We start from the raw sequence: 26,159 nt of genomic DNA on the forward strand, positions 1-26,159 counted from the left end.
TTCTCCTGTTTTGGAAAGAAAAAAAAATGCTAAATTGAATTTAAAGAATTTAAATAATCAGAGTAATGACAAAGGAAAAATGGAGATTCTTCCTGGTATGTATGAATTAATTTCATACTATAATTTTTAGTTTTTAGGCTCGAAGATGATGTATTGCAGAATATCAGTGTATTTAAAGCAAGTAGAGCAGTTGATAATATATGTAACTGTGTACCAAAAATTCGTCCACAGGATGATGGGACACTATTAGTCGAAGTCTCCTCACCTGAAGAGTGTGAAAAATTGCTCAAGATGAATGCCTAAGTATGGCGAAAAGTTACGTGTTTCCTTCATCCTATTCATAACCAAAGTCGAGGAGTTATATATGATCCCGAACTGCTTTTATTGGACGCTGAAGAAATTCAGCAGGAATTAGAGGAACAGAATATGGCAAAGGTGGTCAGAATGAGAAAGAAGGTGGAGGTTCAGATTGTTCCCCTGCCAACGCTAATCCTCACTTTTAACACCCATAAATTGCTTAATGCTATCAAGGCAGGATGGTTGAACTTCAAAGTCAAGCCATACATACCATCACCTTTGAGATGTTACCACTGCCAAATGTTTGGTCATTTGATCCAGAAATGTAGAAAGAAAATAAATGTAGAACCTCCTTTATATTGTAATTGTGCCAAGGAAGTACATGAACCATACAATGAGTCACCGTCTTGTGTTAATTGTGGAGAAAATCATCCTGCATCTTCAAAAAGTTGCGTGAAATTTATTTTAGAGAAGGAGGTGCAAACAATCAAAGTTATGGAAAAGATCTCGTTCAAAGAAGCCAGAAAGAAAGTACTTGGACTTCAAGTAAGACTGGGAGTTACATTTTCATCAGTAATTAAGAAGCCACAGTCCAGTGTACAAGTGCCAGCTACTCAAGCAGTGCAACAGCAACCATCCGCTGCAGTCAAAAAAGTCAAACCAGGATAAGATAACGCCACGTGGAGAAGAGCACGGTGATGATAAACCTAAAGCGGAATGTTCTTTGTTCTTTAAATAATCAAAATAGCATCACTCCAGCAACCAAAAACACAGGTTCTTAAATCATGTATAGCAGAGATAACAAAAGGAATACAGTTGACTACGTCCAATGGAACTCGGCCCAGATCCGATCACAGGAAAAGTGAGAACACCAGAAAAAATAAAAAAATAAAAGTAAAAATGAAAGTAATGAACTTTCCTCTCAGAAATCCATTGTTATCCCCAGGTTAAAACGTGTAAAAGATAATAATTAATTATCAACAGTAATGGATCGTGGGCTTTCAATATTGCAGTGGAACTGTCAGGGGATGCAAGCCAAATATGAATCTCTAAAAAATTTAATTAAAGAAAACTTACCAATAAGCATTGCCCTATAAGAGACAATGCTTGGACAAAAACTCATATGCCCTAAAGAATACATTTTTTATCATTCTGATTATGATGAAGAAGTAGGAATTCATGGTGGAAGTGCTATGTTAATTAGGCGAGATACAGCTCACAAAAAATATCACTGCAAACAGACTTACAAGTGGTTGTTGTTCAGATTTTTCTCAAAAAGAAATATACCATATGTTTACTATCATAATCTGACTCGAGAATTAGAGGGATTAATAAATTAGCTTCCAAGACATTTTCTTATTGTTGGTGATTTTAATGGAAGACACCCCTTGTGGGGTGATGTAATTTCCAATCCTAGAGGAAACAATATTTATAATCCAATTGAAGACCAAGAGCTTGCAATTCTTAATTCTGGAGAACCAACACATTTTCATATTCAAACTGGGACCTTTTCTGTGATAGATTTATCAGTATGCAGTCCTGATTGTTATCTTGACTATTCTTGGAGTACAGTGAGTGAAGGATTAGGAAGTGATCATTTTCCAATCTTTATTAATGTAGTAGGTGAAATTGCTACACCAAGATCACCTCGTTGGATTTTGGGTAAAGCCAACTGGGCATTATTCAAAACCCTAACTTTTTTTAGAAATGGATATTGAAGATTTCTAGTCCCTAGATGACGCCCTGGATTTCCCTTGTAAATTAATTACTGATGCTGCCTAGAAGACAGTTCCTCGTACAACTGGAAAATTTAAAAGAAAGCCAGTTCCTTGGTGAAACCATCAATGTCAAATAGCTTATAAAGCAATGCGAGCAGCTTTTACGCGCTAATGCAGAAATAAATGTTCTTATTATTTAATCTTATTTAAGAAGGCACAAGCCAGACTTCGATACCAAGTAAAACAAGCAAAACGTCAGTCATGGGTAAATTTGATCTCAAAAATTACTTGGAAAATCCCTTTACCTGAAGTCTGGAATAAAATCAGAAAAATTATTGGCAAATATGTACCAACACCTCCACCTGTGTTATTAGTGAGTGGAAACATGGTCACCAGTCCGGAGGATATTAGTGAGGAATTTTTATCTGCCTTGTCATCATGTAATGAATATACTCCTGGTGCAGATGACATTACCTATTCAATGATAAAAAATTTGCCAGTGGGAACACAAAAGTTTTTGCTCAGTATCATCAATAAAATATGAAAAGAAAATACATTTCCAGCTTTGTGGGATATAGCTATATTACTAGCTTATTTGAAGCGACAGAAGGATGGTAATACTTTGTCTAGTTATCGTTCTATTGTTCTAACATTATGCATGATTATGAATTCCGAGGAGAATTACTATTATTTATCCAAGCTTTCCTAAAAAATTGAAGGTTCAGGGTTAAAGTTGGAAACTCATTGTCATCTCTTCACAGCCAAGGAGTTCCACAGTGAAGTGTCCTTAGTGTGACACTGTTTGCTTTGTCCATTAATGGCATTGCCTCTGTAATTCCTAAAGATATAATGCTTTCCTTATTTTTTGATGACCTCTGTATCGTTTGCAGCCTCAAGAATGGCAGCGGCTGAGAGAAAAATGCAGTTGGCCATTAACAAAATTGTCGAATGGGCAGAAAAAAGGGGTTTTAAATTCTCTACATAGAAAACTGTTGCTATACATTTCTGCTGCATTAAAGGTATACATCCTGATCCTGACCTGTACATACATGATCAGAGGATATCATATAAGGAAGAGACACGTTTTTTGGGATTACTGTTCGACAAAAGAATGACTTGGGTACCTCACCTAAAATATCTGAAAGTTGGGTGTATGTAAGCTCTGAATGTTTTTAGAGTGCTTTCCCATACATCATGGGGAGCAGATAGGAATCGCCTAATGATCCTCTACAAAGCTATAGTGGCATCGAAATTAGCATATGGTAGTGAGGTATATTCTTCAGCCTCGAAATCAAAACTAAATATTTTAGATTCGGTACATAATGCTGGAATAAGGATTGCTAGTGGTGCCTTTAAAACGTCTCCAATCCCAAACCTTTTGGTAGATTCAGGGGAACTGCCTTTGGATTCATGTCGTCAAATATCACTTGTCTGATACTGGCATAGAATCCAGAGGATTCCTGACTCATTAACTTGCAAAGCAGTTTTTAATTATAAATATTTTAGTCATTATAAACATAATCCACGTTATCCAAAACCTTTTGGATACAGCGTTTTAACAATTTTAGAAGATTATTCTATTCCAAAGGTCAAAGTCAGGCCATTTAAGTATTCTGTTGTGCCCCCTTGGAAGTTTCCTTCTGTGGAGCACTGCAGGTTCTTTACTGGGAGCAAGAAAGAAGTGTGGTGAGATGCTGCACATCTCCTTTTTTTTACAGATGGATCCAAGTCTCACGCAGGCGTTGGCTATGGAGTTGTATTTCCCAATTTAATAAGCGTGGAAGGCTGCCAGATCAGTCATCGATTTTTACAGCAGTGTTATGCAATCCTAACTACCCTTAAAGAGATTGCCTGTCATTCTGGAGAACACTTTGCTATATGTTGTGATTCACTGAGTGCCTAGACAAAGGGAAGTAATACTCAGTCGGCTTAGAATAGGTCATACAAAATGACACGGCTTTCTGATGAGTGGGTATCATCAGCCTTATTGTAACGACTACTCGGTGCCAATGACAGTCAGACACCCGATAGTTGAGTGCCCTAGTCTATCAGATGAGAGAGAGAGAGAGAGAGAGAGAGAGAGAGAGAGAGAGAGAGAGAGAGAGAGAGAGAGAGAGAGTACTTTCCTCCAAGTTGCAGGGGAAATGAAGGTTTTTCCCTTACCAAGATTTTAGGGGCAGATTTTAATGAAAGTGCCCTGTTTAATTTCATTAATGCTATCGGTATTTTAAATTAGATTTAATTTTCACTCTTAATCTTTTAAGTTTAATAGGTTTTACGATCATCTATCAATTTTTTCATAGGGAGTTTCCCTTATTAATTTTATTTTATTAAATTTAAGTGAATTTTTAATGTTTTTATTCTAAGTTAATAATTTTGTCTTGTGTGTGTATGTATGTACGTATGAATGTATTTGTTCATTTGCATATATATACATATGCTTTATATATTCCATTGTAGTGGCGTCAATAACCATTAGCAGTAGCGACGCCAGATAATCTTTAATAAATCAATCAATCAACTACCAAAGTCAAAACCCCATCCAACAAAACACCAAGTCCCATGGTGGTCTGATAAACTAACAGAATTAATTAATATAAAACACTCAATAGGGAAACAATTAAATAACTTAAATAGAAATTTCAGTAAAATAAATAAAACATTAGAAGGAACTTTACAAAAAATGACTATATTATTACTAGAAATTGATACAGTAAAACCTCTATACAAAAATATCTGTAAAATTTTAAAAGGAATTAATTCAATGAAGAATCATTTCATGGATGAAATACGCATCAGATCTCTCTGATAATACTCCCATGCAAAATATATGGGAAAAATTCAGGGAAATAAATGATACCCATATTAAGCCACCTAGATATGCTATATTAAAAGATGAAAAAAGAATACTTGATCCAAAAGAAATAAGTAATATAATAGGAGAAACTTAGCTAATGTAAGTAGTGATAACAATTTAGATACGTACTTCTGCACAAAGAAAAATAATATAGAACCATTAAGAATGAATATCTAAACAAAAGAAGATATATATTTTAATAGAAAATTTAATATGGAAGATTTGGAATATACTGTCTTGAATAGCAGATGATCTGCCAATTATTATAATTTCATAATCATTAATGGCTTCGAAATTTATTTCTTGGTGAATGGCTATAATAATTCCTACCCCCAAACCTGGAAAGGATCCAAGTAATGTAAATAATTCGAGACCAATTTCTCTAACAAGCTGCTTATGCAGATTACAGGAAGAAAACGTAAATGCTCGACTAACATGGTACATTTGAGAAAATTAAATTTTGACTCCCACTCAATTCGGGTCACAACGCAACAGGTCTACATTAGATTCCCTCTCTAACCTAGAAGACCACATACACAGAGTCTTTTTTGACAATGAAAAGGCTTACGGTACTACATGGAGGTATCCTATATTAAAACCTATACAAAACAATGTCATCTATGGACATCCACCTATGTTCATCCAAAACTTTGTGACAAATCGCAGTTTTCAAGTGAGAATTGACGATGTATTGTCCAAAAAATTCCCAATTGAAAATGTTGTGCCTCAAGGAAGCGTCCTTAGTGGTAAACTATTTACTTTAGCAATTAATGAAGTTAGTAAATATCTACCTACCAGAATTAAAAGCAACCTTTATGTGGATGATTTTGCCATATATTATTCAGCATCTCTCATTAAACATGCCGAGCGCATTATTAAATAAAATTATAAGAAAAATATATGAATGGACCTCATCGTAAGATTTAGATTATCCATACATAAGACTCGAGCAGTCATGTTTTATACAAATAAAAGATGGAAGGTGTTGAAATAGAATTTAAAATCAGAAATCACAGTATACAAATTGGCCAAACTGCAAAATATTTAGGAATAGTATTTGATACTCAAACTGGAACGCCTATATAACATAAGTGATATCAAAATGTAAAAGAGCATTAAATCTAATAAGAAAATTATCAAACACTACTTGGGGAGCCGATAGACAAACCCTTACATTACTATATAAAGCAACAGTGCTGTCTATCACTGATTACGGCAGAAAAATATACGGATCAGCATCAGACGCAGTACAGAAAACGTTAGACCCAGCTCATAATTGGGTGTTTAGAATATGATTAGGAACCTTTAAATCATCACCAACCTCTTCTTTACAGATTGAATGTAGTTAACTACCTCTCTCTCTGCATAGAGAATTAATAACCATGAAAAGTGCCCTGAGAATTTGGGCAAGTGATTCTCCAACCCAAAAATTATTTGAATTAAGAGATGTATTTATCAACAATTATTTACCACCTTTCCCAATTAGATTCGAGAAGATTGTTCGAATCACTGAATATAAATATCCAGGTATCTTCAATACAAAAATTTCCTGCTCCTTGGAATATGAATAAAGTAAAAAGTACTCATTTATCCCAGAACACCATAGACAACATGCAATATATACAGATGGATCTAAATCAGAATACGGAGTGGGATATGCTGCAGTGTCCCAAGACAAAACGTATCAGTTATCTCCTCCCAATAGTGCCTCGGTATTTACAGCTGAGATATGTGCAATAACATCAGCCATGAAAATAAACAAAGAACACCAGTGACTCCAGAAATGCTATAGTAGTCATACAAAGTTACAATCCCAAAAATAATATTTTAAAACAGATTAAGTTTTCACTACATAAATTATAATGGGAAAAATTAGAAATATGTTGGATCCCTTCCCATGTAGGACTGAAAGGAACCGAAGAGGCTGATAAAGCAGCTTAAGAAGCAGTCCACATGATAAAAGCAAATGTAAATATCCCTACTAGGCACTATATAAGATATATAAAAACAATAATTGCAAATAAATGGCAAAATGTATGGCATGAAGAGCATGATAATAATAAATTAAAACAAATAAAACCGAATGTTAAGAAATGGAGTTTAGCATACCAGAGTGAGAGAGACATACACAAGTAATCCTGACATGCCTCCGTGTAGGCCACACTCGTCTAACACATGGGCGCTTGATGTTGAGCAGCCCATATGACCTTGCTCCCGAGTGCTCAGAGTGCCATGTGTTGATAACTGTCAGACCGATGTTGTGGGACTGTCCAAAGTATGGCCAGCAGTCTGTCAACTTTTGGAAATAAGCCAACAAAAGAAATTTTGTCAGAATCTCACATTTTCAGTGGCTCCGGTTTTGACTTTTCTTAGGAACTGTGATCTAAATCATAACATCTAAAAATAACCATATAATAAAAGCACGAAATCATTTGAGCGTTGAATGAATTTAAGAAAATTTTAAAAAGTTACTTAAATAATTCTGAATTTAAATATACCTTTTTAGTATGTATGCCAGTTTTTTTTTATTTAATTTAAATTTATTCTGTATAATACTGAATGACCTATTTGGTCCGAGTTCTTGGCTTCAGGACTAGACCTATCATTTTATTTAATCCTTCAAGCCAACCGTATGATAGCTGAAAATGAGCTGTGTGGTCTGGCTAAATAACTTTTATAATAATAATAGCCTCAAAGTGGTGTCTGCCGAAACCCTAACGAAGCACCTCCTGAAGAAGGTGAAGAGGCACCCTCAGAGATGTAACTCCTCTACTTTGTTGTGCAGTCTATCTTCATTTCATTCGTCGGATTGAACAACTAATATCATCATCATCATCATCATCATCAATAATTAACATACATCACCAGTAAGTGCCTGTATGATTTAATATTATTACGTATTATTATATTTACTGTCATATCTTCTTTCCCACCTTATCCTTACATTAGGGGTCAGTTGCCTTGTGCGTCTTCTCCAATGCCTTTTATCAAAGACATCATCAGGTATGGTTTATTGTTTGGCAAAGCGGGTTTTTATGACCGCATGCCCTTGCTGTCATCAACCACAGTTATTGGTAGTGGGCCTAGCCTTTTACTAAAAAGTAAGACTCCAAGGCAGCTGCTGTCCTTTTGTTGCCTTTTACGACACACAGGACCTACGGTGTTAGTATTCTTTATATATGACATTAAATCATATATATTTAATGTCGCATATTATACAGTAAATAATAGGAAAATTACAGAATATTGCTTTACGAAAAAATTCGCATCCACGAATAGCGGTGATCTGCAAATATAAAATTTTAAAGATACGTTCCACAGAAAAACCAGCAAATGAGCGAGTTTTCCCCCGAATAATTTTTAAACAGGCTCCACAGAAAAATCCACTAATAGGTGAGTCTGTGAATCCCAAGAATGTGAATAGGGGGGGCTTACTATAGTTCAGAGGAGATAGCAACAGCTGGTTTCCACACCTTGCTTGCTTCTCCTCCTGGAAGAGATGACTTCAAAACCCTAGAGAGTACGTAGTCATGTACAACCAGCATATCTTTTCCAAACACTGTTTGCAGCTGTGCCGACAAAGCAAGTGCTCCTGACCTTTTCCTGAGGAAGGAGACTGCTGGGAATATGACTCGGCCATAGGAAGCCTAGTCTTTTCCAAAGTCCTAGTAGGAAACTGCACAGTGGATAAATTAGTACTGACCATCAGTTCTCAGTTTCTCCACCAAAGTCTTGAGAAGAGTGAGCATTAACCCAGAAACAATGCATTCCAAAGTGCTTGCCCACTGCTAGTTGAAAGGTGCCTACAGACACCGCCATGCCATTTGAAGACCAGGTTGGCCCATAAGTTTGTTTAGTAGGGGGAGAAGAAGGTCAATATCCTTCCTCCCAATGCCAAGAACCCCTGGAACTTTGCCTTCTCCTCCTCTAAAGAGATTTCAGAAAAGCCAAGTCCACCATCATGTTGATCCACTACTTCAACCATGATGTAGCATGGAATAAAGCCATGGCTCCTGCTTCTAAGGAGGAGAAAGGTTTTCCAATTCAAAATTGTTCTTACGCTGACAAAGCGAGAGAACTTGTGGACTCCAAGTAGAAGCAGTTGGGGCCAAGGTAGGCACAGAACTAAAATAGGATTTTCATCGGTCTTACTGATGCCTGAAGACACACGCAGAAGCCATGCAAACCTTTTTCTTCCTTGATCCATACTACATACCTTGGTATGTGACTAAAAGCAACACACAATGCAGTTCAAAGATGGCATACACCCCATTTCTGCAAGTTTTACACACAAAGTGATGGTTGTATCATCATAGATGACATAAACTAGGCACACACTCGTTTACACCAGGGACATCTGTATTATCATAGATGACGTAAACTTGGCACACACTCGTCTACACCAGGGACATCTTCGTTGATCTTTGTTTCAAGGGAATAATTACCAGGCTTCTTTCCTATCACAATTACATTAAGTACAGTCCATTAAAAAAGCCAAAGCTGCCAACCATTCATACAAGGCATTGCTCAAATAATAAGCTCCAACAACAGCAATATGTATGCACAGCGAGATGATAAGGAAAAATTATGCTGCTTGTAGAGGGAGTGGGTGGGTTTGCCCTCTTTTATCATCAGCTGCTGCAAGTTAACTAGCTGGTTACCAAACTAGAACAACTGTACCTACTACTTTTGTGGAAGATATAAGAGATGGGGGTTCGTTCTGTAATAAGTTTAAATTAGAAATTAAAATTTCAGTCTTGCCTTGAACTGTTTCAAAATTCTTTCAAGAAGTGGAAAGAATTTCATTGTTGTTTTCAATACAGTATATCACAATTTTCTTTTTCTCGAGACGTCTTTTTACCATACTTAAGGGAATTACCTATGTTAGAAACTTCAGACCAAGAAAAACCATCGTATCTACACAAGAATCACACTTGAGATCTCAAAAAACTGCAGGATGAAAAATTTGAACTTTTGATAAACAAGGTACAATAAATTCCACAGGATATTTATTAATTACCATGTTTAAAAATTTGATTGCACATGTCCTCTTATCAGTTGTCAAGAAAAACCACTGATATTTAGTTATGTATGTCCCATATGTAAGTGCAAGAGATCTATATAACAATCTTACAGACTGTTATTCCATTAGTTCTACCCCTGATAATAGGAATCATAAAATTTTGAAATATCTAAGTTTTGGGCTAGCCTAGAAAATAAAAATGTAAAAACATTATAGTACCAGGCATTTAAACAGACCTAGCAGAAGCGAGGTTCTCTAAAGATACTAGATGTTTGAGGGAAATGCATTATCAGTTCTCTTAGATTGATTGATATGAATAATTTATAAACATAAATATTGGTTTGTTAAGAGGAAGAAATTTTCATATTCATCTTAAGTACTTTGATACATTTTCAGGTAACATAACTTAATGTTATAACATTTAGACAAAAGAACCATTATATTCTGTGGGTGGATGGTTAACGAGAAGATATCACAGCTATTAAGATATGCTGGCTCTGAGTTCCATGATCAAAATATGAAAAATAAATACTCCAGAAGTATGAAATTAATTTTATAGGTATGTACGCACAGTATTCTGAAAATAGAAAAGTGAAAAGTGTGAAAAAAAAATACATATATATATATAAAGCATCTGAAGAGTTCTGTAACTAAGAAAAATCTGCTTATTTTAGCAATACAAGGAGAGATAAAAAGTGGTCAGATAAAAGGGTTAAAATAAATAGGAAAAATGATGAAGAATATTGCTCCTTTGTAACATTAATATATGCACAAAGGCAAAAATAAAGAGGAAAAAAACTTGAGAATGTTGATCCCTTATAACGTGAAATGTGAGCATTAAATGTTCTTATAATGCTAGATATCATGAAGTCAAGGAACTGATTGGCACTGTGCACAACAATCAATTGACATACTGTCAATTTTAATTTAATTTTCATAGAGAGTGCAAATTATTATTCACTTAACAGTTGAATAATATTTACATTCCATTATTGTTGATACAAATTTTTTTATGAAATTAAATGGCTAATACATTATGCAGAATACATAAGATAGAACATATAATTCCTAGTAGCCAGCCGTTAAATTTGGTAATTACTTATAAATAAAATATAATTTGTTTTGAATGGAAATTGTAGGTCTACTTGCAGCTTTTGATTGGGAGATAAGCTCCTAAATAACCAGTTTGAACAATGGTTTTGAGTTATTTTATGATGTAATCAGTTGGGCAGTGCATCAACATTTGAAATCAAATGGGTGACAGATCACATGCAGCTACTATGCAACCCCCAGGCCATATTATAATGGGTCAGAGCCTGTTGATGAGATCAGCTGTTTATCTTGTGTATTTTGTGTATGAGTTTCCTTACACTGGTGACCCTGGAGTGCTGTGGTAGACCAGCATGGTTCTCATACCTAACACTTGCAACTAATAACAAAGTCACTGATTGACTAAATATGGCATCTCAGCTCCGGCTTCACTTTCTCTTGAGAGTACTGGGTTGTCCCCCCACGAAATCCGCAGATAGCATGTTTTATATGTCAAGCTGTGTGATTAACAGATTGATTTCAGCCATGCTTACCAATACGAAAAGCCACTAATAAACTCACTATGGTGTCTCAGCTCGTTAGTGATTTCGTTGTAGTATACTTTATCGTGTTGTGTGAGAACTTTACTACATACATATACGTACTACATAACATAATTACGTACAGTATATACGTAATCATGGGTCCCAAGAAAGTTGAAATTCACGGAAAGAAGAGGATGCTCTCTTTGAAGACGAAGCTGGAGATTATCAAGAAGTATGAAGTTGGTATGCGATTGAGTGTGATCGCCAAGGAATACGGCCGAAATCCGTCAACAATCGGCACCATCCTTAAGCAGAAGGATGTCATCAAAGCAGCTACACCTTCCAAGGGCGTCACTATTTTGTCCAACAAGAGGACCCACGTGCACGATGAAATGGATAGGCTTCTTCTTGTCTGGATAAAAGACAAAGAAATCGCTGGCGATACGATAATGGAGACAGCAATCTGCCACAAGGCCGGTGCTATTTTCGGCGATTTGATTGCCCAGGCCGAAGACGACAGAGGAGAAGGGACATCAACACCAACCCCAGACTTCAAGGCTTCGCATGGGTGGTTCGAGAAATTCCGTAAACGGACTGGCATCCATTCGGTGGTGCGGCATGGGGAGGCGGCCAGCTCGGACACGAAAGCGGCCGAAGCCTTTAAAAAGACGTTCAATGAGATGATGATCAAGGAAGGCTACAGTTCTCAGCAAGTCTTCAATTGTGATGAGACTGGCCTTTTTTGGAAAAAAATGCCTCGTCGGACGTACATCACGCAGGAAGAGAAGAAGCTACCCGGGCATAAGCCTTTCAAAGACAGGCTTACGCTCGCACTTTGTTCCAACGCCAGTGGGGATTGCAAGGTGAAGCCCCTACTTGTCTATCATTCCGAGACTCCTCGAGCCTTCAAGGCCCACAAAATGCTTAAGGAGAAGCTTCCAGTGATGTGGAGGGCTAATACGAAAGCCTGGGTAACGAGGCTTTTGTTCACCGAGTGGGTAAATCTGTGTTTCGGCCCGACAGTGAAGAAATTCTTGGAAGAGAAGCACCTCCCTCTGAAATGCCTGCTGGTGTTGGACAATGACCCTGTTCACCCTCCTGGCCTCGAGGAAGATATCCTAGCGGAGTATTCCTTCATCAAGGTTCTTTATCTTCCGCCTAACACCACCCCTCTCCTCCAGCCCATGGACCAGCAAGTGATATCGAACTTCAAGAAGCTGTATACGAAACATCTTTTCAAAAGATGTTTCGACATCACCGATGCCACAAACCTCACCTCGCGTGAATTTTGGAAGGAGCATTTCGATATCGTAATATGCATCCGACTCATCGACCAAGCTTGCAGGAGGTTTCGAGGTGAACCTTGACTTCCTTGTGGAGGAAACTCTGGGCTGATGCCGTATCCACCTGAGACTTCAAGGGATTCGACATGGGTGAAGCTGGTGCTGCAGATTCAGGAACAGTTGACGATCCTGAAACTGTTTCGCAACCAGATCTTGACGAGATCGTTGCACTCGGTAAGTCTATGGGGCTGGTCGTCGACGAGGACGACATCAATGACCTTCTCGAGGAGCACCAAGAGGAGCTTACAACGGATGACCTGAAGGAGTTGGAGGCCATGCAACATAACATCGTTCAAGAGGAGTTCTCTAGCAGCGGCGAGGAGGAGGATGACGACTCTATGACAACGGCAGAAATTAAGGATGCTCTAGCTGCTTTTCATAAGGTGCAATCATTCGTAGAAAAGAGACACCCCGAAAAGGCTTACACAGGTCGTATGCTTGCACAGTTCGATGACGTTTGCCTGAGTCGTTTCAGGAACATTGTCAAAAGTAGGCAGAAGCAATCTTCCTTGGATAGTTATTTTTTAAAGAGGCCTTTAGTAGGAGTAGTTAGCAAAAAGGAAGAACCAAGTGATACTAAAAAACAGAAAGTTGAAAGTGGTGAAGAAATTGAAATTTTGTAAAAAAAAAAAAAAAAAAAAACCGCAAAGTATAAAAAAGTAGAAAAAAAAAATGTAAAAATCAAAGAGAAAAAAATTATTTTTAATTATGAGTTTTTTGTAAAGTTAAGTGTTACAGTTTTGTTAATGTGTTTCGTAAAGTTTAGTTTATGATTTCCTTACATTTTTATATGTGTTTCGTAAAGTTAAGTGTACGTACGTATCTGTCGTTTGTCCTCCTCCTCTGTCGCCACTTTCAGAGATAGCCTCACTCGAAAGGTAAGCTTCCACATTTTACTAAATACGTACGTATGTACGTACAGTATTTCTTGTATACCATGTACACTAATACACTTTAATTACAGGTATATTAGCAATACGTATTAAGTTAGGTATTAAATGGTCCAAATTGTTGTAGTATTTCATTGTTTATAGGTCAATTTAGCTTTATTATGAAATTTACTGGGGTGTTTTTGGAGGGCTTGGAACGGATTAGCCATTTTACATGTAAAACGCGGTCCAAGATACGAAAAGCTCATGATACGAAGGCCGCCTCGGAACAGATTAATTTCGTATCTCGAGGTACCACTGTATACTCTCTGTTGTGGTTTGAGTTGTGTTAGGAAGAGACAGCCAGCTGTAAAGAGTATCCAAACTAAATCCTTGCCTCAGAAAACGTCTGCTGTTTATAAGGTGGGACTCATTCCTATTTATTAGGACACCTTTTAACTGTAGTCTGTTGACTACCTCTCAATTTTTTCCCAGCACTCATTTCTGGTGACTCCCTTGATTAGCCAATCATCTAGGTAGGCTCCCACAGAATAGATAAATATGGTATATAGAAAAACATACGCAAACAATGTGTTTGTTCAAAATGGACTGGTCGAGGCTCACCCTTCATTCATAGGAATCCTTCCTGGGGACACTGAAGAGTAGTGGCAAATAAACACATCTTTCTCTATGGCCCCCTTTTAAGAGGGATCTGGTTAAAAAAAAAAAAAAACTCCTTTATGGGAGGGGGAGACCATCTCTGCCCTAGCCCACTGAAAATTATACTGTCCCCAACGGAAGGACTTCCATTGTTGGATGTGATGCTGTAGAAGATGGCCCTGACCATTCAAATCCTATTGGGCTCCACTTCTCCCTTGTCTATAATATGCGATCCTTTTCCATGGTTGGAATATCTTGTTTGTCTTGAAATGGGTGCTGCTGCAATTGTCGTCCCTTCTGTTGTTGGAGAGATCTTTTAGTATGGAAACTCTCAAGAGTATTTTTTCCCAGGTTCCCTCTTTCCCTCAGGCTCGTTCAATGAATTGTGTGACAACAGACTCTTCAAAAAGGTCCTGACAGAAGAAGGAAGTATGTAATAGTGAGGTTACATTGGGGAGTTAAATGTTGGAGCCCACCAATGCTTCCTTTCAAGCCTCTGTGCTCCTCTCCAGAAAGTCATAAAGTTCTCCCAATAGGTCCCACATATATTTTTGGGCTCCTGCAGCGAACATTGTTTTGGAAGACTAGAAGCTCTTTAATAGCTACTTCCAGCATAATAGTAGAAGTTATGATATCGAGGTGGAGCCTGGCATAAAGTTTAGCCTCAGACTAGTCAAGTCCTGAGATTTTTCTTGTAGGGGTACCAAACTACTGGGTAGACATGTCCAATGGGAGCTTTTTCCTCTAAAAGGAAGGACAAGTGTTGCCCATTGCTTTGAGAATTATCAGAAAGTGGGATGGCAAAGACAAATTTCTTTATTTCTGCCATAAACATAGCCTCACATTCACCACAAAATTGTGAAATTCTACCTTTACATGACTGATTGTTCAAAAGTGATGGGTCACAAGCCTGGCGCTCTAAATTTGCTGTTGTGCTATATTTTCCATTAAACTGAAGAAAGGCTGCTTCTATGGCTTTCATGGCTAGATTATTAAGCAGGATAACGGCCAACCATCTCCCGCAACAATTTCTTAATTATTATTGAAGGAGGGACCACTTGCCATTCAGTATTAGGAAAGGCCACTCTGTCCCGAAATTCTACATGCTCAACATCAATTACTATCTCTTTTCATATTCTCCTTCTTCCATTTTTCTTCCCACCCTCTTCTAACATTTATTTCATAGTGTAACTGCAAGGTTTTCCTTCTGTTAGACCTTTCAAACCTTTTTTTGTCAATTCCCGTTCCAGTGTTGAATGACCTCATAGGTCCCAGTGTTTGGCCTTTGACCTGAATTCTATGCACTCTTCTGGCAGAGACCAACCATAAGTGAATTCTTTGAGATTTGTTGGCTGGTCTCATGAAGCCCTGGGGAGACCACGAGAGTGTAACTCCTTTACATAGCATAGCTGATAAACATCAGCTATGCTAAAAAAAGCACTATAAACATTAAAAAAAATTACACTTTGAAAATTAGAAAACACAGAGGATGTAGAAACCTAAATATAATGAACATAGGGCGGCTGCGAAAACACAGAGGATGTAGAAACCTAAATATAATTAACAAAGGGGGCCTGCTAAGCACACATTTCAACATAAGAAAAGTGCTAGAATGCTTACAGTAATTGTAAAAGTTGGTGATGATATTGATGTCGTGCCCTTATACAACTTCAGTCTGTTTTATAGATGACAAGGTAGAAGAGCAATTGGTTAGAGCATTAAAGGATGGAAAGAATTCCAAAATTGTAGTGAAGAAAGTCACAGAAGTGAATTTAAAATACGAAATTAGGAAGAAGTTGTTCAGCAGGTGTTACATGGTAGCCTAAGAATTCAAGGGACTCCCCTCCAAGTAAATGGAACAGTGGTAATAGAACCTTATAGATATGAGACAGTGAGGCAACCTTTTAGTGAATATATATATATATATATATATATATATATATATATATATATATATATATATATATATATATATATATATATATATATATATCTCAAGGAAACATTCACCACAGCCTTTGCCTCAACTTTATGTAAAGGTCAACAGAAGAATAAACTTCCCACATATAAAAGCAATATTCCAAATACAAATAGGCAAGACCAAATAAGTTTAAAATATTACAGTGACAAAAAATGTACTGTACCCCGATAAAACAAACTGAACATTTTCAAACACACTTCTCTGTTCCTAATAACCATTTTGGTCTGAAGAAACCTGAACATTCATCCAAACTGTCATGAGTGAGGCAACCTTACGGGGGGACATAGCTGCTGGAATTATGTAAAGGCCGTGCCACTGATTAAACACACGTACTGCCTTTCATTCATTTTGGTGTAAAGGAAAGCAAAAGAATAAGCATCCAAAATATGAATGCAATATCTCAAACACTGATGGCGAGGAATATAAACGTTTTAAAATATTACGATGAAAAGAATTTATATCTATTAACAAACTGAACATTTTCAAGCTCACTTATCAATGTGCAGTAGGTATTCAGGGCTGAAGTACAGTAACCTGAAAATTCATCGCAGCTATTGACTGAAGAAAACAGTTTAATACAATTTCATAAAATATATTACAGTAATAAGGACAGTTGCATACATGGAGGTATGTTTATGTTACAAGTACTGCCAACAGAGGCACTTCCAAACCCAAGATATTTTACAACCCAGCAGGCTGAATAGTATTGGAGTTGTGACTGCACTATATACAATTTTTTGTAAAAAAGAAAGATAAAAAGAAAAACACAGCCTTTAAGAAAACACCAGAAAATGAGTGAAAACAATATAGTCAAAACATCCAACTGCCTGTAGTTGACATTTGTGCCAAAAACAGTTGGGTGAGAAGGCTGTACTAGCATACGCATACAAAATTATCTCATCATGATGTATGTGTTATGGAGCATCAGGCATATTTAATTGGGATCTAGAACTATCTTGAGTCTGATTCATAACCACTTGACTGATAGTATTTGGTTGTAAACCCATTGTGCACACAGCTAATATTCCAGATAACTAGTTATGCACACAAGGAAAAAAATTCAACCAGTACTTAATACTATGGAATACGATTACAGTAATCGAATATACGTACCATTTGAATATCCTTAGTCAGCTCATGCATTTGTGTTTCATGAAGCTTCTTTAACTTTTCCTTTTGCTTGCCATGTTTCATCGCAGCCATTTTACGTTCCTCAATAAATCTCTTTGTGTTATTTTGATTCTTTTCTTTGAGACGACGGTCTCGATCAGCTTTTGTTTTCAACGTCTTATCTTGAGCAACATCTTTGGCTGTTTCGACAGCAGTTTTTGCTTGCTGAGCTTTCATATCTTTTCCTTCCCTGAGAGAGAGTAGAAGAACAATTACATATTTTGAGAAGCCATTTACTTTGCAACCACTCAACTCAAGGTATTACATAACAATCAGCCTTATGCATAACATTTACTCATTAAATGGGGATCTTATATAGCTCATCACAAAACTTCACAGGATATACTAAATCCATGTCAATGACCAACAAATAAGAGAATTATTCCTTATTACAGGAACCCTGACAGTTTGGTTGGAAAATGTTGTCTTCAGTCTGACAAATCTATCCACATTACCATGCTAATGATTGTTTATCATTATAAAATATAAAAACTAACTGTTCATGTTTTCCTTCGAGCTTTTTCACTTGACCAGCTTGTTCTTCTTCCATGAGTTTCTTCAAAATATCTTCTTGACTCTTCAGGTGCTCTTTAAGCAACTCCCATTCCTCTTTGCGATGCTTTTCCATCATTTCTGACCACTGTGCCATCTGGTCTGTTACGATGGACTTTATCTTAGGATCATCCACAACCTCCCTAAAAGGACAAAACAGTAATTAACTAACTGATGTATGATAAAAATTATGTACATTAAATATAATCCACATGGTAATTACAGTATTAAATGTGTTCATAAAAGAAAGGTTCATGAAATCTTACTTCTTGCCCTTGGCAACTTTTTCGATTGCACTACACTGTCCTTTCTGAATTGTAAGGCGTTCTTTCATGTGCTTTTTCCTCATGGTTTCGAGTTCCTTTTGTTGTTTTTTGGTTGCTTTCAGGAAGTTCTTTTGGGCACGAAGAGATTCCAGGTTGATAGGCTCAAATTCCGCTGTAAAACAAATGCCATTAAAAGCAGATCCGATAAAAGGGCAGCAGAGTAGTTTTTTTTTATTATTATTATTATTATTATACAGGATGGGAAAAGAAAATTTCTTGGCCAGTAAGGGGGAACAAATCTGTTGTAATTAAAGCCAATGGGCTTGTGAGCATGTTTGTATGAAAAAGTCTAATATTTCCTTATTTAAAGGTATTTTATATTTATTTATTTTTATTTTTTTAAGTTTCTGTACATTTTTTTTTTGTTATAGTAGAAGTCTCCCACCTAAGAAATTCATTGATATGTGGAACTTGTGGACAAGTATTTTAATAGTGTATGTGAGTTGGATATCATTTTGAATTTTGATAAGGCTTATACTTATACTAACCTAATCCATATGTAAAGGATAAGGTGATTTTATTTTGATATGTATTGTGTTGTCTGTACTTAATCCCTAATGTCGTAAAGGAGTAGGTGATTTTAGTTTGGTTTCTTAGATTAAGTAGTTATAGAGTTATGTCAGGTGTGAAAGTGGAATATTTACCTGAGAAATTCTTTATTTTTCAAAGAAAATAAGAATTTCATTGTTTGTATTTCATGTATAAACGTTATATCTATATTTACGTTGTTCTAATTCTGACCACCTAGGGTTGTAGGAGGCCAAAATTCCATTTATCAGTTGTAAGGTAGTTTTAAGAACAAATTAAATGTCTGAAAAGCCTTACCTATTTTCACTTGAACCCGTCTGCCTTTGCTTTATTTGTTGCTTTAATTGTCAATCTGGCCGCAACAAAAGGAGCCAACATTTTAAGTCTAATAAAAAAAATCATAAACGGCTCACATTGAAATATGACTACTTCTTCTGAGTTTAGTTTTAAATAAGAGAGGCCAATTTTATTTCTTAAACTCCATCTAGTCTTTACATTATTCCTTATAGAAATTCAGATCGGTGCCAAATTTACAACTGTTTTTAAATAATTTTACTAGGCGAGAATATATTATGAAGAAATTAATGTGACTGAAGTATACATATAAGGTTTAGAAATATTACTAAACAATCCACCTGTAAAAATACATGGAATCAGATTTGAATGAGACACCTATTCCATCATCCTTGGCTGCTGCAAAATCTAGTGGAACTCTCTCACTACTTACCCATGATGTCGTCTTCCTTTTTACCACCGGCAGCACCAGCAGCTCCAGATTTAGCAGCAGGGCCAGCACCAGGTTTGGCACCACCTGCACCGCCACCACCACCGCCTGCTTTTCCTCCTTTGAGGGCTTTAGTGTCAATATCTGAAGTTTCAATGCCCATAGCTTTCATTTGTTCATCTCTCTTCTCTTGGGCGCTTAGGAAAGCACGAGGATCAGAAAGGGCATCCATCAAATCTACAAAAAAAAATTTAAGGTAATTTTCAAAATCAGGATTTCGTAAACAAAGTGACAGGTAATGAGAGCGTCATCTGAGGAGCCTTAAAAGTAAGTACTCCTAAAGAAGTTTTCCTTGCTTCCTTGCTTTCAAAAAGATTTTCATGACAGTATTTTATAGTCGTTAAAATAAACATAGAAGTAATTCTGGGAAATTTTCACTCTCCTGAGATTAGGGGTATTTTAACAGTTAATGTACAGGCTGAACAAATTATTTTGGTTAAACACTAAAGGCTACACACATCATCAATTACCAGAGCAAGTCCATTCAAAGTGATAACCATAGAGGTTTACTGCCACACAGCACATGATTGAGATGATCTGGCTCTATATCAAAAAGAATACTAACGCCTAAAGAAACTGAAGATTAACTATGAAAAAGGCTGCTTTATTTAGGTTTAACTTTATATGATTTTAAATACTTACCACCAAGACCGTCAGGAACATAGATTTTGAGTTCAATGTTACAAAACAACATAGGTAGCGACATGGGGAAATTGCCTTCAGTACGAAGAGAGATATGTCTGTAACCTTTCTGGAGACCATCAAGAGGTAAAATACGTTGCCCAAGCATCTTGCCGTTTTCATCAAACACTCCAAATCGAAGGACAGCCAAATCTGGCAAAACGACCTGGTGTGTGTGTGGGGGGGGGAGGATATTTTAGCAATAATAATAATGATAATACATATATATAATAAGTCTGTCACCCATTCAGTTACTCATTTTCATAAGGAATATGTTCATGATACACATCTTATAATTTTATCCTATACGTACATAATTTTATAAAAAAAATTAATGATTTCCAAAAAGTAAATTTGGTTATATCATGTATTTACCATACTGTTAGATGATGTTTTAGACATTTACATAAATTTTTGAATAGTGATAAATGTATAGACAACACATATGTACTAGACATATTTATACTGAACCGGAGTATCTGCAAATTATAATTATGTTACACTCTACACAACTGCATTTATTGTTTCAAAACTGTAGTGTATATATTAGAACAAAGCAGCCGTCCAAGAATATCTAACAAACTGGAAAGGAATATGAAAACCTCAAATCACCTTATTGCATTTCATTTACCTTACGGAAAAGAAAAGGCTCTTCATTGTATTGGGGATTAAGACCATTGCCTGGTATCATACGGGTTCTGAATTCTTTTCTGATGGTGTCTGTGGGTAGACCGTACATATCCACTTCCACGTAAGTACCAACTTTCTTATCTGACAAGAACTGACCAGCAATAACCTGAAAAGATTTGCCAAAGATTTATGACTGATTTTACTACAAAGTTTAGTATTTCCTAAGTTCTTGTGCCTTTGGAAAGTAAGGCTGACATGATACTTCTAAATGAAAATTTGATACAATTGTGTTAAATATAATAAGTTCTTGAACATAGTCAACGAATTTTGACAGCATGGAGTTACGAAAAAAAAAACATTAAAAAGAAAATCAACGTTAAATTTTACCAAAGGGAAACTTAATATGGCAAAACATGATAGCTCCAAGATACCTAAACCGGAAAAGATATTTAAGTAAATACTTCATCATACATACCGACACAGCAACCTGAGCAGCAATCACACCATCTACAGGAGACTCAGCAAATGGATCGAATGTCTTATCTGTTCGTCTCATGAAATCTGGTTTGAGAAGATAACCACAATTTCCATTGTATTCAAACTTTCCCTGGTTCAACTGCATGGGAAGGTCAGGTGTTTGAAAGTTTAACGACACCATTTGACATCCAGCATTCCAGAATACCTGGGTAAAAGTAAAAAAAAAAAAAAAAAAAAAAATATATATATATATATATATATATATATATATATATATATATATATATAATATATATAATAGTATATATATATATATATATATATATATATATATATATATATATATATATAATAATTATTTAATATATATATATATATATATATATATATATATATATATATATATATATATATATATATATATATATATATAATATACGGAAAATTTTTATGTAGGTTTTAAAAACAGTATAATCTACTGAAATAATAAGTATTATATAAAAAAAATTAGTAGCTAGATGCCTGTTTATAGTCTAAAATACATAATTTATATAGAATAAATTTTTAAGGAACATGCACCTTGGAAAATTAATTCAGTAGTATTTTCAATTTGCAAGTTACACAAAAAAGTATTTGTTCACTTTCCCTAAGATATTCATAAAATTTTTAATGCTTCTTCACATGACACGAATACATGCAGCCCTGAATGCTGAGGAGGTGTAAATTATATTGTGTATGGGCATATTCCATCACATTACTTATAAGCTATATTGATCATGTATATTTCAGAAAATGTTATAGTTCTAGTGCCCTGACCAAAATTTAGATTTTCGAAATTTAAAATTTCATTAAATCTTTAGCCATCACCTGGATTCTGAAAACGCTAAATTAGATAGCTTGTAAAGGGTTGCTGCTATAATGAAACTTTTTAACATATCCTGAAAGTTTGACCTTAAACTCCCGAAATATAATTTTAATAACGTTCAAAACCACACAAAAAGTAAATTGATTACGGAATCACTAGTTTTCAATTTTAAATTATTGGCACATTAGTAAAGTAAATCTTTTTTCCATTTAGAAAAGTGTAATAATTCTCTCATTTTATATCAACTGTTTTCATCAAATTTGTTGTAATAATCTTTATAAAATAACGAACTGTTACATTTTAAAAATAACTTTTCAGCACTTACTTGTGGCATATAGTTAGAGGAGTCTACCCTTGCACCTTTAGGGTAAATTCGAGACATCTGACGTTTGTTGTAGTTTACAAATTCAATAGCCTGAGTCTTGAGGTAGCCTAAGCCCATGGTCTCCGAGAATGAAGACATGTTGTGATGGACATTCTTTTCTGTGAGGGAACAATGGATAATGGAGCATTCAAAGCTTGGCTTAGAATGATAACCATCACAGGTTGACAGATAGAATTAAAGAGATTTTATTAGTCAACGACGCTTAGAGAAAAAAAATTAAGTAAAATTAGAGCAACAAATTGAGACCACAGAATTTTTGAAGATATGGGTTCAATGTTTTAAAGCCAACATATTCTTGTTAACATAATGCAAAAATTTCTGACATTACTGATAAATAAGAAACAAAATCTTTCAAATGAGAACATTACTTACTTATAATTTTCTACAAAATATTTACCAGCAGGTACTATAATATAAATCTTATAAAATACAAATGCCAGGGAGAGGAAGTCAGTGTTGTCATGTAGCCAAGTTTTAATAAAAACATTGCATACAACCTCACGTGCAGTGCTAGGCTTGAGTAAATTACTACTAATGCAACTTGACATTTCTAATAATTTGTGCCTAGAATTTTGTAACAGTATTTTTCTACTCTTGCACATGTCAAAGTTTTAACAAAATAATAAATATTTACCATGTGCAAGCATGAGTAATAATATGCAGGATTTACATCATATCTTTATAATTAAATACAGGTTTTCTTCATAAGGCCCTTCACAAATACAGGGTTAAATAAAACAATCCAGAATTTATTTCATTCACTATTGAAAAGAAAATCTGATGCTGTAAAGAGAACTCCCAAGGCACTTCAATTTACTTGTACATTTCGTTAATTCGAATAAGAGGATTTACATATTATTGTAATTAAAAGCACCAAAACAGATGGACAGAAAATTCTGCCTATGGGGGGCTGGTTAATGGCAATGTTAACTGCATAACAGGAGAAGGTAAAAAATATTTTACCACAAGGTAGATGCAAAGTGAATGACAGACTTTCCACTTAAATTTACTGTTTGTCCTTCAAAAATACAAACTATTGCATTTTACATTTTATGTAGGAGTATTGTATCCTTCAGTACTAGCTGGGGAGATAGGCACTGAACTTGGTAATAAGGTTGTTAACTGAGGGTTTATGATAGATGAATGGGGGAATACTCTTCATTCACTTTCTGTCACCTAGCACTTTTACTTCAGTCTTGTTACACTCTCTTTCTCTCGTTGTTGTTGAATGTTGGATGAGTATTTGGCTAACTGTGGTTTTGGCTGTTTGTTTGCAGTTTGTTTTTATATTTCGTATATCACAAAGAACAAGGTCAGGGGTGTTACACGGGACATGGGCAGTCTTACAGGCCTCTGAGGATCCATTGGGTTCTCTGTTACTCTTTTCTAAGGCTAGTATGGATGATGCAGCAGAAAAGAGAAAATCAATGTCCTAAGGCTCTCTAATTCACCATGCGATGTCTTTTTGATTCAGACTGGTGACAGCTCCGTTGGTGACTGTTTACCCAAGTTTTAACTTTTTTTTTCATTTCTGACTTGATCCCACTTGAGAGGTAATACACTTGCCTCAGTACCTGGATGACTGGTTAGACTTGGCATGCTCCGAGACACATATACTCAAGGGAAGAGACCTCACACTCTCATTTCACCAAGACTTGGGGATTGTGGTAAACTAACAGCCCTTCCATCATACTCTTGCATCACCATATTCAGGCAGATAATAGTGCTGCTCCTGTCCTGAAGGGAACAAGCTTGGCTGTAGCAGGTTATCCTCAGCTACTTATCATCTGTGAAACTCATTTCATAAGGGTAGATCCATCTATGCAGTTGATGCAGTGCTGGTCAGCTACACACAACCTCCTCTCTCAATTCATAACCTATAGTCAAAGAGATCAGAAGGACACTGGTGTGGTGGCTGGATGATGGGAAACTCTCCTCCTGCAATGCACCTGTATATACATGCATCAAAGAAGGGCTAGGACTCACGCTTGAAAGGTTCATTTGTTTCAAAATGCTCTTTCTCTGCACATAGAAATTCAGTCAACACTGCAAACACTGCAAGCATCCCATGAACAGTTGTTGACAGGTCACTTAGCTGTGCTGATGAGCAACAACAAAACCATATTGGTGTATGTCAACAAAGGGATTGTCTCTCTCCCACTTCCCATTGCAGATGCAAGAGTGGGTGGTTTGCCATGTAATTTTAAATTCCTGGGCAATGATGTTAGCACATTCCAACACCCCTGAGACAATCCTGGCACTCACACCTTTCTGCCATTCAACTTGATTCATCAGGTGATCAACAGAGTGCTGAATACAGTCTCAGGATGACACTACTTGCTCCCATTGGCCTCAATCCAAGTGGTATCCAAGTTGGCTGACCCTCTTGGTTGAGGCACCGAGAGCGATTCCTTCTTTGTCATTGCCTATAACACAGTCAAAGGTACCACCAGGCAGTCTACTCCCCTCAGCTTTCACGTTGGGAGGTTATCTAGTGTATTCTGTGAGAGAAACGTTTTCTCACAAGACTGTGAGGAAGGTGTCTAGGTATCCCTGTTGTTCATCTGTGAGTATGTACTAAGAAAAGTGGGCCATCTTTTGTTACTGGTGTTTTAGAAGGGGTATCTCTCCAATTGGAGCATTTGTTTAGCACACTGAATGAACTATTTGATTCCAGAGCTTGGCCTAAGACCTAGACCTGGTATTTTATTGTATTCTAATCCTTTGGGCCAGCCCTATGAGAGCTGAAAGTGAGCTCAGTGGTCTGTTTAAGGTAGTTTAATAATAAAAAATCTGTTTAGCAGGTTGCAGATTTCCAGGTTCCTCTTCATTGAGACAATCTCCTCTCAGGTTTTCAGACTGAAGGGTCTGAATCTCTCCTCTTGGTGGAGCTATATAACCATGCTCATAAGGCAAACATTGGTTTTATAACCTAGTCTGTCACTAAGAGAAAAGGGGGTCTCTCTCTCTCTCATTCTCTCTCTTTCATTCCTGAGTTCATGGGGAAAACTTAGAATCCATTTGTCCTGGTAAGGAATTTAAGAATCTTTTTGTCCTCCCTTTGAGATTTGATTGATGGTGACCCTTACAACATGCTTTTATGCCTGGTATGGACCCTAAGGTACTACCTGATAAGGACCCATTCTCTTTGTCCAGATTAATCACCAAGCTGCAAGATTCTGTGAATGGTATCTCATGACTGCATGGTATGCCTTGTGTTTTCAAATAATTGAACATGATTTCCAAAGTCCTGCATTATCTGATAGTTCTAAAACTCCTAGACAAAATATGAACAGGATTCTATAAAATCTACCCCTTGAATTATCTGTCTCAGACTGACAGCTTGAGACTTATCTGTCAATTGGGTTGGATCCCTAGCCCTTAGCTGATGTGATATAGTATTCGTTACTGCAGAGGCCAATCAAACAATTTAATATAA

At 36.2% G+C, this 26,159-nt stretch overlaps 1 protein-coding gene across 14 annotated transcripts in view; it reads right to left on the reverse strand.

Annotated features, from left to right (window-relative positions):
• Window positions 1-26,159, reverse strand: part of LOC135207246 (1-phosphatidylinositol 4,5-bisphosphate phosphodiesterase-like) — a 712,917-nt gene that overhangs the window by 51,761 nt on the left and 634,997 nt on the right. For all 14 annotated transcript variants that reach the window (XR_010312938.1, XM_064238892.1, XM_064238890.1 and 11 more), the window contains 8 exons: window positions 22,661-22,818; window positions 21,469-21,675; window positions 20,995-21,159; window positions 20,325-20,529; window positions 19,626-19,859; window positions 18,311-18,482; window positions 17,990-18,187; window positions 17,436-17,682 (listed from right to left, as the gene is read on the reverse strand). Coding sequence is in view for 13 of the 14 variants with exons in the window: in XM_064238892.1 (XP_064094962.1) it covers window positions 17,436-17,682; window positions 17,990-18,187; window positions 18,311-18,482; window positions 19,626-19,859; window positions 20,325-20,529; window positions 20,995-21,159; window positions 21,469-21,675; window positions 22,661-22,818 (1,586 nt within the window). In the remaining variant the exon portion in view is untranslated. The remainder of the gene's footprint in view (window positions 1-17,435; window positions 17,683-17,989; window positions 18,188-18,310; window positions 18,483-19,625; window positions 19,860-20,324; window positions 20,530-20,994; window positions 21,160-21,468; window positions 21,676-22,660; window positions 22,819-26,159) is intronic.

The sequence above is a fragment of the Macrobrachium nipponense genome, chromosome 32 (genome assembly GCF_015104395.2).
Source record: "Macrobrachium nipponense isolate FS-2020 chromosome 32, ASM1510439v2, whole genome shotgun sequence".
Taxonomy (NCBI): domain Eukaryota; kingdom Metazoa; phylum Arthropoda; class Malacostraca; order Decapoda; family Palaemonidae; genus Macrobrachium; species Macrobrachium nipponense.